Here is a 14,649-nt window from a genome sequence, read left to right as displayed (position 1 = left end):
ATTATACAGTAACACCAGGGGATGTGTCTGGGTGATGACTGCTGGGAATGGGACATTGTACAGTAACACCAGGGGATGTGTCTGGATGATGACTGCTGGGAATGGGACATTGTACAGTAACACCAGGGGATGTGTCTGGGTGATGACTGGGGAGGTGACTGCAGGGAATGGGACATTATACAGTAACACCAGGGGATGTGTCTGGGTGATGACTGTGTCATTGTGTGTGTCGGGTTCCTATAAGATGTCAGGATGTCACTGTCTATATTTCCATACAGGAGGGGGAGTATATAGATGAAGGAGAATTATTGGCTCCCCACAACACTGGGTAAGAGGAGACACGTTTTTTTGTACTGGGGAGAGCAGGTGTGGGGGCTCTCCCTATATATAATCTATTAAAAACACACACACACACACACACACACACATATATATATATATATATATATATATATATATATATATATATGTGTAAGTACCCAGTTACTCTGTGTCTCCTACAGATGGACCTGGTGGCACAATTGCCCAAGAGAGATGTCCCCGTCCTCTGTATTCACAGGATTGTACAGAGGAGAATCGCAGGATCCCACAGGAGCATCAGGTAGGTGGGATTTCGGGTCTCACCAATATACCACAGTGACTGTCACTATATGATCTGTAGAGAAGTTGTGTGTGTCCTATACCCTGATATTCTTATGTTTTTATTTCATGTAATTTCATCAGACTTTCTTAAATATTTTGTTTTGTGTTGTGGGTTATTTAGTATCAAGGTCTGGCATTTATAAAGGTTGAACATATAGAAGAAGACACGTATGTAAGTGATATAAAGGCAGAAGATATAGAGGGAGAAGAAAAGACGTATGTGACTAATATGAAGGCAGAAGATATAGAGGAAGAAGAAGAGACGTATGTGACTGATAATAATGCAGAAGATATAGAGGGACAAGAGACGTATGCGACTGATATGAAGGCAGAAGATATAGAGGGAGAAGAAGAGATGTATGTGACTGATATGAAGGCAGAAGATATAGAGGGAGAAGAAGAGACGTATGTGACTGATAATAAGGCAGAAGATATAGAGGGAGAACAAGAGATGTATGTGACTGATATGAAGGCAGAAGATACAGAGGGAGAAGAAGAGAAGTATCTGCAGGGTGATCAGCAGTGTAAAGAGGAGGAAATCCCTACAGATATCAGCACAGGTGAGTAATAAACACTTATTACAGAAAAAAGTCAAAATCTCCTCATTCAGTCACTACAACAATCTCTTATCCTACACCACCTTTTTTCAGTACAAACTAAGGCATTAAATGTGTCTGCCAAGTGGGTAAGTCAGGACCCCTCCCACCTTGTCGCTGTGTGTTACCAGCCCAGAGATCTGACCAGTCTTCTTCCCACACTCTCTGGTGTATCTCATACATCACTGCAAGGGATGTAGCTGTACTAAATAAATCACTGGTCAATTTGATGAAACCTCATGTAACAGCCATGATTCTGGCTTGTGCACTACCACATGTGACAGCACCCACTATGTTTTTTGAATAATATGTGATTGTCGGTATACTGTGTAGTACCCATCACACACAACCACACACCTGTAATTGCACAATTGCTTCTCCACTTTCTGTGCTTAGATGCTCTGTACTGTTACACTTTATCTGCTGACCTGTCTCTGTATCCTGCTGTCTTCCTCTTTCTGCTGTTACTTATCTGTGTCCTGCACCATTCCCCTATCCTGTCCTGCTGCCTCCCCCGCTCTGTGCCATTCCTCTACCCTCTCCTGCTTCCTCCCCCGCTCTGTGCCATTCCCCTACCCTGTCTTGCTGCCTCCCCTACTCTGTGCCCTGCGCTATTCCCCTATCCTGTCCTGGTACCTCCCCTGCTCTGTGCCATTCCCCTACCCTGTCCTTCCTCCCCCCGCTCTGTGCCATTCCCCTACCCTGTTCTGCTTCCTCCCCCGCTCTGTGCCATTCCCCTATCCTGTCCTGGTTCCTCCCCCGCTCTGTGCCATTCCCCTACCCTGTACTGCTGCCTCCCCTACTCTGTGCCCTGCACCATTCCCCTACCCTGTCCTGCTGCCTTCCCCACTCTGTGCCATTCCCCTACCCTGTCTTTCTGCCTCCCCAATCTGTGCCCTGCGCCATTCCTTTACCTAGTCCTGCTGCCTCCCGCGCTCTGTGCCTTTCCGCTACCCTGTCCTGCTGCCCCCCCCGATCTGTGCCGTGCTCCATTCCCTTACCCTGTCCTACTGCTTCCCTCACTCTGTGCCCTGCGCAATTTCCCTAACCGTTTCTGCTGCCTCCCCTACTCTGTGCCCTGAGCTATTCCCCTACCCTGTCCTGCTGCCTCCCCTACTCTGTGCCCTGAGCTATTCCCCTAGCCTGTCCTACTGCCTCTCCTGCTCTGTGTCATTCCCCTACTGCGTCCTGCTGCCTATAACACCCTGCCCTTGGACATTCCCTACCCTGTTCTGCTGCTTCCCTCACTCTGTATACTGGGCATTCCCCTACCCTGTCCTGCTGCCTCCCTTGCTCTGTACACTTGGGCATTCCGCTACCCTGTCCTGCTGCCTCCCTCGCTCCGTACCTTTGAGCATTCCCCTACCATGTGCCATTCCCCTCTCCTGCTGCCTCCTCTGCTTTGTGCCTTTCCTCTACTGTGTCCTGCTGCCTCCCTTGCTCTGCCCTTGGACATTCCCTACACTGTCCTGCTGCCTTTTCCGTTCTGTGCCATTCCCCTCTCCTGCTGCCTCCTCTGCTCTGTGCCTTTCCTCTTCTGTGTCCTGCTGCCTCCCCCACTCTGTGCCCTTTGCCGTTCCCCTACCTTGTCCTGCTGCCTCCCCCGCTCTGTGCCCTGCTCTGTTCCCCTACCCTGTCCTGCTGCCTCTGTGTCCTGCTCTATTCCCCTACTGTGTCCTGCTGCCTCCCCCGCTCTGTGCCGTTCCCCTACCCTGTCCTGCTGCCTCCCCTGCTCTACCCTTGGACATTGTCTACCCTGTCCTGCTGCCTCACCCACTCTGTGCCATGCGCCATTCCCTACCCTGTCCTGCTACCTCCCCTGCTCTGTGCCGCCATCATCATTCTGTGTTGCTCTGTCCTATCGCTCTCCCTCCCTCTTGGCCAAATAATCTCTGTAAAGCGCTGTGAAATGTATGAGCTTTATGAAGAACTCTGAATAATAATAATATAGTTATTGTATTTCCAGCAGATGGATGCACAAGCAGGATTGCCTTGGAGGGAGATCTCATCTTGTCTACAGATATTAAAATAGAAGATAACATCACACAGGAATCTCCAGGAGATAATCCCGTTATGCTAAATATACATCCAGTACCTCACAGTGCAGCTGTATCATCTGATCCCTCTAATTGTGACCAATGTTCTTCTGATACCTCAGCTTTTGTTACACATAGTGCAGCTCATACACCTGATAAAATATTTCCCTGTTCTGTGTGTGGGAAATGTTTTACACTGAAATCAAATCTTGTAACACATCAGATAAGTCATACAAGTGAGAAGCCATTTCAATGCTCTGAGTGTGGGAAATATTTTATTTATAAATCAAAGCTTGTTAAACATCAAAGCTATCACACAGGTGAGAAACCATTTACATGCTCTGAGTGTGGGAAATGTTTTACACAGAAATCAGATCTTGTTAAACATCAGAGAAGTCACACAGGTGAGAAACCATTTCCATGCTCTGAGTGTGGGAAATGTTTTACATATAAATCAACTCTTGTTAAACATCAAAAAAGTCACACAGGTGAGAAACCGTTTCCATGCTCTGAGTGTGGGAAATGTTTTTCTCAGAAATCTGATCTTGTTATCCATCAGAGAATTCACACAGGTGAGAAACCATTTCCATGTTCTGAGTGTGGGAAATGTTTTACACAGAAATCAGATCTTGTTACACATCAGAGAAGTCACACAGGTGAGAGGCCATTTCCATGCTCTGGGTGTGGGAAATGTTTTACACAGAAATCAGATCTTGTTATACATCAGAGATGTCACACAGGTGAGAGGCCATTTCCATGCTCTGAGTGTGGGAAATATTTTAAACTGAAATCACATGTTGTTATACATCAGAGAAGTCACACAGGTGAGAAACCATTTCCATGCTCTGAGTGTGGGAAATGTTTTACATATAAATCAACTCTTGTTAAACATCAGAAAAGTCACACAGGTGAGAAACCGTTTCCATGCTCTGAGTGTGGGAAATGTTTTTCTCAGAAATCTGATCTTGTTATACATCAGAGAAGTCACACAGGTGAGAAACCATTTCCATGTTCTGAGTGTGGGAAATATTTTACACGGAAATCATATCTTGTTGTGCATCAGAGAAGTCACACAGGTGAAAAGCCATTTTCATGTTCTGAGTGTGAGAAATGTTTTACATATAAATCAACTCTTGTTATACATCAGAAAAGTCACACAAGTGTGAAATCATTTCCATGCTCTGAGTGTGGGAAATGTTTTACACGGAAAACAAACCTTGATACACATCAGATATCACACATGAGAAAAGTATTTCTATGAACTAATACAAAACAGGGTTTTAGTAACACTCCAGTAACACAGTATTTTAAGTTCTTCATCCGCAGATAATTGGTATGTGTGTCATATAAAAAGAGGAGGAATGTGCAATGCCAGAGAAATCTCAACAACAATAAATAATATTATACATTTTAATGCCCTATATCTAATATGAATACACGCAGGGAATTATAAATATATATCAGTATGATTCCAGTATCAGAATATACCGTGATACTTTCCATGTGGTTTTCATTATGCCTAAATCTAAGCTCTTCATATTCTATATATTTGCAGAATAAGTCTGCAATAGGGACCTAGGACGAATATTAATTTGCTTAGATATATATATTATATCTGCCCTTATTAGTGTAATTGGGTGTGATCATATCATGTGACTCACTAATGGACACTATTGCACGTTATTACAAATATTATCAACATAACCATACAATATGGGGTAATAATGTTGTGTTTATAACGTGACCTTGATCCCAGTGATGCTGCCGCTATACAGATCACTAATCCGTTATCTTTACTATATCATGTATGTAATTTATATTTTATGGTGTTATAACTTAGGAGAATCGCTATGATATATATAACATGTGATAATTGGAATTGGTCAGCTCCATCACGTGACATTGTACTCATGCTATGTTCCTGGAGACCTGTATTTCTATATCTTCACCATGACAACTCTTACTCATTGTTACTGGTGTAACTGGTCATGTGATTGCAGTTTACCATGTGACTGGGTGGAACAAATCATCCAAGCCTCTTGCTGGTTTTTTTTACAGATATCTCCTTGATTGGTCCATTCCAGTCATGTGTGTGTGTTTATATCACATGACCGGGTGGATCTGATTATCCAGACTCCCTCTCTAGTTCATTCTGGAACTCTGCAGAGATTGACATAATTTGTTCGTTCCAATCATTTGGGGTTGTATACATCATGTGATACGGACTTGGGTTCGGCTGCTGTGCTGCATTAATGGGTAAATGGAACTTTTTATTTTTACGTTTTATATTGTTTTTACAAACTCATTTGCTGATTATACATTAGGCAATGATTGTTTTCTATGTAATATATTTATTTATTATTCTTACATATCACATGACTAATTATGGTTCCCCTCCTGATGCTTGTTTGATCTGCTCCTTTGGTATATAAGGCAGCCATGTTATACTGTATGATACACGTTTCTGAGGAGATCGTGGGTCTAATTCCACACCGAAATGCGTTAGAACTTTATCCACTGGACACGTTTGGGCCACTTGTCCTTCCTTATCTGGACCAGGAGTGAAAGCAGGAATATGGGAACATCCAGCGATTACACCGGCCAACCATCACCCACTGCGAGCTTTCCTGCTAAAGACTGGACGGGCTTCTGTCACAGCAACCTGGTAATATAACTATCTGCCAACTGGCCATTACCCGGATGCACCAAACTTCTTTCTATCACCTATTAGCTTGTGACGTCACCATTTACATCTGGTTCTATATTTACTATTATTGGTGCCCACTTATTTGTAATCAGAATTAGCCTGAATACCAGTGACCTCTGTTTTATATGATCTATATGTATTTGGTTTGTAATTTCGATCATTGATATTTTCATATTAAATACTATACATTTCATTTATAATGCATCTTTATTAAGCCACATGTGAATTAATTATTGTTTTTAGATTTCCCTAGCGCTGTACAACCCTCCTCTTTGTATAATGTGTTATATCTTATTAGAGGATGACCCCCATCTATGTATAGCTGCTATATAACTCCTCATACATCACCTATCAGATCTAATCTTTCCTAATCCTCCATGTGTCATTAATATAAGACTGGGATAGATCACTCAGGTGACACTTATAGTATTGTCTTTATTCTATTACATATCTGCACCAGTCTCCGCAGTAATAACAGACCACGTCATTGTTATATAGGGGATACAGTTTATGTATATCAGTCATACACAGAGAAGATAAATACATTATTAGTCTATTAGATATCAGCACCTCTCTCTGCAGTAATAACAGACCACGTCATTGTTATATAGAGGATACATTTTATGTATATCAGTCATACACAGAGAAGATAAATACATTATTATACTATTAGATATCAGCACCACTCTCTGCAGTAATAACAGACCACGTCATTGTTATATAGGGGATACATTTTATCTATATCAGTCATACGCAGAGAAGATAAATACATTATTAGTCTATTAGATATCAGCACCTCTCTCTGCAGTAATAACAGACCACGTCATTGTTATATAGAGGATACATTTTATCTATATCAGTCATACGCAGAGAAGATAAATACATTATTAGTCTATTAGATATCAGCACCTCTCTCTGCAGTAATAACAGACCACGTCATTGTTATATAGGGGATACATTTTATGTATATCAGTCATACACAGAGAAGATAAATACATTATTATTCTATTAGATATCAGCACCTCTCTGCAGTAATAACAGACCACGTCGTTGTTATATAGAGGATACATTTTATGTATATCAGTCATACACAGAGAAGATAAATACATTATTATACTATTAGATATCAGCACCACTCTCTGCAGTAATAACAGACCACGTCATTGTTATATAGGGGATACATTTTATGTATATCAGTCATACACAGAGAAGATAAATACATTATTATTCTATTAGATATCAGCACCACTCTCTGCAGTAATAACAGACCACGTCATTGTTATATAGGGGATACATTTTATGTATATCAGTCATACACGGAGAAGATAAATACATTATTATACTATAATATATCAGCACCACTCTCTGCAGTCATAACAGACCACGTCATTGTTATATAGGGGATAAATTTTATGTATATCAGTCATACACGGAGAAGATAAATACATTATTATACTATTAGATATCAGCACCACTCTCTGCAGTAATAACAGACCACATCATTGTTATATAGGGGATACATTTTATGTATATCAGTCATACACAGAGAAGATAAATACATTATTATACTATTAGATATCAGCACCACTCTCTGCAATAATAACAGACCACGTCATTGTTATATAGGGGATACATATTATGTATATCAGTCATACACAGAGAAGATAAATACATTATTATTCTATTAGATATCATCACCACTCTCTGCAGTAATAACAGACCACGTCATTGTTATATAGGGGATACATTTTATGTATATCAGTCATACACGGAGAAGATAAATACATTATTATACTATTAGATATCAGCACCACTCTCTGCAGTAATAACAGACCACGTCATTGTTATATAGGGGATACATATGTATATCAGTCATACACAGAGAAGATAAATACATTATTATACTATTAGATATCGGCACCACTCTCTGCAGTAATAACAGACCACGTCGTTGTTATATAGGGGATACATTTTATGTATATCAGTCATACACAGAGAAGATAATATACATTATTATTCTATTAGATATCAGCACCACTCTCTGCAGTAATAACAGACCACGTCATTGTTATATAGGGCAGCACAGATGGTGTAATGCTTAGCGTTACTGCCTCACAGTACTGAGGTCGTTGGTTCGATACCCACTACGTCCCTAACTGTGTGGAGTTTGTATATTCTCCCTGTGCTTGCGTGGGTTTCCTCCGGGTACTCCGGTTTCCTCCCACACTCCAAAAATATACTAGTAGGTTAATTGGCTCCTAACAAAATTACCCCTAGTATGTATGTGTGTGTGTGTGATAGGGAATATAGAGTGTAAGCTCCACTGCGCAGGGACTGATGTGAATGGCCAAATATTCTCTGTAAAGCGCTGCGGAAAATGTGTGCGCTATATAAATAACTGGTAATAAATAATAAATAAATAAATATAGGGGATACATTTTATGTATATCAGTTATACACAGAGAAGATAAATACATTATTATACTATTAGATATCAGCACCACTCTCTGCAGTAATAACAGACCACGTCATTGTTATATAGGGGATACATTTTATGTATATCAGTCATACACAGAGAAGATAAATACATTATTATACTATTAGATATCAGCACCACTCTCTGCAGTAATAACAGACCACGTCATTGTTATATAGGGGATACATTTTATGTATATCAGTCATACACAGAGAAGATAAATACATTATTATACTATTAGATATCGGCACCACTCTCTGCAGTAATAACAGACCACATCATTGTTATATAGGGGATACATTTTATGTATATCAGTCATACACAGAGAAGATAAAATACATTATCATTTTTAAAACCAGATTTTATTATGGAAACTTATAAGTAGAACCCAGCTGTTTGCTGCTTTGGAATGGTGGATTTATGGTGATGCACAAACCACAAAGTATTTCTTGGTAGTAGTTAAAAATAAAAAACTAGCTTTTTTTTTACACTTTGTTGCAATTCAATGAAAACTTTTTGCCTATTTGTCGAGATTATTTTAGTCTTTTTAGGCGAAATAAGGAAACTAATGGTATTTTTTTTTAAAAAACAAGATATTGTGTGGGCACTGCATAAATAATACAAAACACAGATAATTATTGATCTGGCTGCTTCTCTTAACAACACATCAATATCTATCCCACAGACCTTCATAGACTATGTGAGATAATGTATATAGTGCTGCCAAGGTGGTCACTGGTGAGGGTACATAGACTATGTGATATAATGTGTATAGTGCTGCCAAGGTGGTCACTGGTGAGGGTACATAGACTATGTGATATAATGTGTATAGTGCTGAAGAGCGGCGCTGCCAAGGTGGTCACTGGTGAGGGTACATAGACTATGTGATATAATGTGTATAGTGCTGAAGAGCGGCGCTGCCAAGGTGGTCACTGGTGAGGGTACATAGACTATGTGATATAATGTGTATAGTGCTGAAGAGCGGCGCTGCCTAGGTGGTCACTGGTGAGGGTACATAGACTATGTGATGTATATTATGGTGTTACAGATAATGACTGTAACTGTACGTTCCTTATATATATTACTCATCCGGAGGTCATTATTCCCCATCTCTCTCCCATGGATGGATTATACTGATCAGCGTGTGCTCGTCACAGATACATGTAATATATAAGAGGATCCAGCAATGTGTAGTGTTTTATGCTGATCACAGTAAGCTCAGTTCATTTGGGGTATTGTACAGGTGACGTGTACCCGCCCCCAAGGTGCAAATTATAATGCGAACCCAGACTCACTGTAAAGCAAAATATAGGCCACTTATACAGGTAACTATAGCTGGTATAAGAAATATTACTGGTGAGTGATGATGGCGTACCTCACTTACACTGACAGTAGTGACACCAAACATGTACAGGTGTCTATGCAAATGGGAGATGGAAATCACATGTGTACAGTACTCACCACTATGCATACTCTGCCTCTCATATACAGGTATCATTAGCTGGTATAAGTAATGTTACTGGTATTAGCAGTCAGTGATGATGGCGTACCTCACTTACACTGACAGTAGTGACACCAAACATGTATGTGTGTCTATGCAAATGGGAGATGGAAATCACATGTGTACTGTACTCACCGCTATGCATACTCTGCCTCTCATATACAGGTATCATTAGCTGGTATAAGTAATGTTACTGGTATTAGCAGTCAGTGATGATGGCGTACCTCACTTACACATATAAAGGTATCATTAGCTGGTATAACAGTGAGATCCGTCTGTGCCTCTGTGTTTAAAAAATGAAAACTAGCATAACATTAGAAATAAAAATGGTGTGGCCCCCTCCCCAGAAGAACAACCAGCACTGGGCTTTGGATCCCCAGTACTGGTTGTGTTAAATACAGGGGACAAATAATGTAGGGGTCCCCCCATATTAAGCACAACCAGCACAAGGCTATTCAGAACCAGCCCTGGTTTCCAAAATACAGGGGACAAACAACTAAGGCATCCCCTGCATTAAGCACAACCAGCACTGGGCTTTGTGCCGGTCCTGTTTCTGGAAATACAATGGAAAAAATGCGTAAGAGTTCCCCTGTAAATGCCAGAACCAGCACCGGACTGTTTAGCGGGGGGTAATGCCGCAGCCAGGAAAACCCTTTCACTAAGTCCCCCAGCCAAAGCTTTACCCCTGACTGCTAGTCAGTCCAGGCTGGGTATCCCTAGGGAGCTTGGGACCCCAATAAAGGGGTCCCCCTCTCCAGGGCACCCCAGGCCTAGCCTGATAGCCCGGGGCTTTCCCCTGCACCCCTGGCTGGTGGGTGCCGGGTTGATAGAGTAATGTGGTGTAAAAAAGTAGATAATATTGTTTTTTGCTGTTAAACTACAGTTCCCAGCAAACCTCCCCCTCATGCTGGTACTTGGAGAACCACAAGTTTCCAGTATACAGGGCATTACAGGCCCGCTGGTACCTGTAGTTTCACAGCAAAATATATATATTTTAAAATCACAGAACAGGGTGCTGGAGATAGTTCCGGGCTATCAGCTTAGGCCTGGGGTGCCCTGGAGAGGGGGACCTCTTTATTGGGGAAGTCCCTAGCTCCCAAGGGATCCCCGGCCTGGGCTGACTAGCAGTCAGGGGTAATGCTTTGGCTGGGAGGGCCTGGTAAAAGGCTTTCCCTGGCTGTGGCATTACCCCCTGCTGGTATTTACAGGGGAACCCTACGCATTTTTCCCCCCGTATTTCCAGAAACAGGACCGGCTCAGAGCCCAGTGCTATGTACGCTTAATACAGGGGACACCTACGTCTTTTGTCCCTGTATTTTGGCAACCAGGGCTGGTTCTGAATAGCCTGGTGCTGGTTGTGCTTAAAATAAGGGAATCCTATGATGTTTATCCCCTGTATTTACCACAACCAGTACTGGGGCTCCAAAGCTGGTGCTGGTTGTTCTTTTGGGGAGGGGTCCATGCTGTTTTTTTTTGTTACACTGGTTTTCACTGCTTCATTTTTTAAACACAGAAGGACAGATGAATCTCATTGATCTTGTGTGCGCGTCTGTTTTTATTTATTTACACACAGATGCATGTAGAAAAAGTTGTTCTATTTGAGATTCCTATTTGGGTTCTTTTTTGTGTGTTGTGCAGCCAATTTGCACTATATTTCAGCCGTTAAAACAAATACGAATATTTAGTAAATGTGCAGGTCCTATTGCTTTCTATGGCAAAGTACTGCAGAGTTGTTCTGGTGGTGTCTGAAAACGTTACAGGTATTGTCGGCAGAGTTTTAGACATCAAATGGAGCAAAGTTGGTAGAGTTTAGCCTTTAGTAGATTCTGAATATGCATTTAACGGACAAATTTGCCCCATTCATTGTCATTTGACCTTAGTAAATTTACCCCTTAGATTCTGCTTACAGAGAAACACACATGATAGCAGTGTCACTTGTTAGATGGCTTTTACTGATGAAAATGTTCTATCATCACATTTCCCAAATCAACATATGGCTCCCTAACATTAAGCTACCATTACCACCTCTCTATCACCTAGCCGACCAGTTCAGCATCAGGAGCACCTTCCCACTGAATCCCACAATCCTTTATGCTTCAAAAACACCAATCAGACCCTTGTGGTGCAGCTGTTTTAAAGGTTTCCATCAGGGAACAAGAACATTGTTACTCGTTTTTCATTGTTCCACGGAATGTTCTTTAAAGCAAAACATGGCAAAGAACCCTCTTTGCCACAAACCTTTCATCCTTAGCTTCGCCATGCATGATGAAGTAGACCCTTTCATTGAAAAGGATTTTCCTTTTCCCAACTCCCCCTCACTTAAATTTCACCAACTTAGCTGTCCTGTGCAGCGCAAACTTCCTTGAGCTTGCATTGATGTTTTTTTGCCGAGAGCCCAAGTTTTGATTTTCCCATTAGACCTTCTGTAATCTCTTCAGGTAGGGGTCGAGAACCCTATCACTGCACAAGGGCTTGATGCATTTGCACACCATTTGCCCTTTTAAGTGGGCACTTGGTCAAACCCCTTGTTACCTGGATTATAGGAGTGTATGGAGTCTTGGGCATCAGAACCCCTCTTTTGCTGCCCCTGTAACCTTATAGGTGTTGCTTTACTTTTGCCTCTGGGACTACAGGAAGGGGTACCCAGGGAACTCTATAAGTAGGTCTAGATACGGTCTGTTGGCAGACTGTGCAAGCTTGGCAGTATCTCTTGTCATGCGGATGCCTGGCCAGTAAAACCTCTAGATTACCCAACAGAGTTTCTCCTCTCCCAAATGCCCTCCCTTGGGGTGTACATGGACCGCTGCCAATATCAAAGGAACATGTACCCGTGGCATCAAGCAGTTTATTTCCCTTGAACCACCACTACCCTACATAGCAGGTCCTCTTCTATTCTAAAGTATGGTTCTCTTTCAGCCAGTCCCACATTCATTTTCACAATACTTTTATATGCACTTGACAATGCACAATCCTTCAATCGTTCTTTAATAAAGTCTGGGAGTGTTGCAGTCTTGGATACAGGAGCCCAGTTTTCTCAAACAGCTGGCCAGGTTTCTCCTTTCTAATATCCTTTTGCAAGCAGGCCTTCTTCACACCTTCTGATGTGTGATTGCAGCCAAAGCCTGGCAACCAAGCTCCAGATCTTGCTGCTTTATTTCTCTGTCTGGTTCCGGAAAGTGAGCAACAGGATCATGTAGGGTTGGACGTCCAGCCGGTAAATCAGTTGCCGGTATGTCTGGACCAATCCATTCGAGTATAATCTCCTGGAAAAGTGGTAGTTTAACCCCAGAATAAGGGGGTACGCCAACCTTGGTGCATACTCCCCAGTGGCCCCATGGACACACACGGCCTTTACTGGTGGCAGCTGGTCCATCAGTTCTTCTGGAACCAAAGTGCTGTACACCAGGGTGATTTCACTGCCTGAATCCGTCAAGGTCCACAACGTCTGTTGCTCTTTCAGGACTGGCACCTGGAAGAGAAGTGGGCTATCCAGGGATGAAGACATGGTCACACAGACAGGGAACGTGAGGCCTCATAGCCCCACCGAACAATTCATTGGTTCCTGCCCATTTGGACAACTCCTTTGAAAGTGCCCTGGTTCGCCACACTTAAAGTACCCTTCTGAGGTCACTCTCTGCTCAGTGCCAACATCTTGTGCTGATTATTTTCTGAATATAGGCCTGACAACCTTCTCTGCTGTCTGGGCACACAATGGTCAATTGCCAGGACTTTCAGGATACTGTCTGGTTGATTTTGTTTTGGCTCTAACCAAGGCTGGGTTAACTTCGCCAGATCGACTGAGCATGCGTTGAGGACCCCAGCCTATATCACCAGTCATAGAAATGCAGTGCTTTCCCTGGTCCCGTCACCCCTACCCACACCAGAATTGCAGCTTTTAGCTGCTGATAATTTGCCATCTGGGCTTCAGGCATATCCACAGAGGCCAGTTGTGCTTTGCCCGTTTGTGCCACCCTAAACCTCCATTGGCAATTTAAGCCAAATTGCCGTACTCTCAAAGGACAACAGAAATGCCTCAACATTGTCTGATGGTGTCATCTTTTGGATCATGTCAATCCTGCATTCATCCAGTAACAGCTAACTGACCACTGCCTGCATCAATTTGTTCACCCTCATCCTTCCTCCTGTCTGCTCAACAAACATTTACTTTTCCCTACCAGACTTACACTTCATCTTCTTTGCTAAGAGACTCTCACACCAGACCCTTACTTCTTCCACCAATTCCTCTTTTCTGCTTAGAGACCTTAAAACTTCCTCCTTTCTGACCAAATCCTCACCCTTACTCCAATATTACTCTTAAACTTCCTCCTCTTTGCTCACCAGACCAAGCTTCCCCCTCTGCTTACCAGACCCTCACCATTCCTCCTGTCTGTTCACTAGACCCTTTCTTCCTCCTGTCTGCTCACCATACCCTTACTCTTCTTCTCACCAAACTCTAAAGCATCTTCCTCTCTACTCACCACACCCTTACTCTTTCTTCCAACTGCTCACCAGACACTCACCTCTTCTCACCAGACTCTTACCCTTCCACTTCTCTACTCATCAGATCTTCGTCCCTTCCTCCTGTCTGCTCACTAGACCCTTACTTCTCTCCACCAATCAGATGTTCACACTTCCTTTACTCTACTGAGACACTTACCCTTCCACTTGTCTGCTCATCAGACTCTCAAGCT

General features: G+C 42.4%; 1 protein-coding gene across 7 annotated transcripts in view; it reads left to right on the top strand.

Annotated features, from left to right (window-relative positions):
- Positions 1-14,649, top strand: part of LOC148454306 (uncharacterized) — a 256,305-nt gene that overhangs the window by 193,040 nt on the left and 48,616 nt on the right. Inside the window, exons 2-5 of one of the 7 annotated variants that reach the window (XM_088461058.1) lie at positions 279-328; positions 504-601; positions 764-1,202; positions 3,208-6,174. In XM_088461058.1, the coding sequence (XP_088317184.1) occupies positions 295-328; positions 504-601; positions 764-1,202; positions 3,208-4,535 (1,899 nt within the window). In that variant the 5' untranslated portion in view covers positions 279-294 and the 3' untranslated portion in view covers positions 4,536-6,174. Of the gene's footprint in view, positions 1-278; positions 329-503; positions 602-763; positions 1,203-3,204; positions 6,175-14,649 lie in introns of those variants that run through there. The other 6 variants (XM_088461057.1, XM_088461059.1, XM_088461063.1 and 3 more) reach the window with 6 other exon arrangements.

This window comes from Taudactylus pleione, unplaced genomic scaffold (genome assembly GCF_031769625.1).
Source record: "Taudactylus pleione unplaced genomic scaffold, aTauple2 ptg001010l, whole genome shotgun sequence".
Lineage (NCBI taxonomy): Eukaryota > Metazoa > Chordata > Amphibia > Anura > Myobatrachidae > Taudactylus > Taudactylus pleione.
This window is presented reverse-complemented; position numbering and strand designations above follow the sequence as displayed.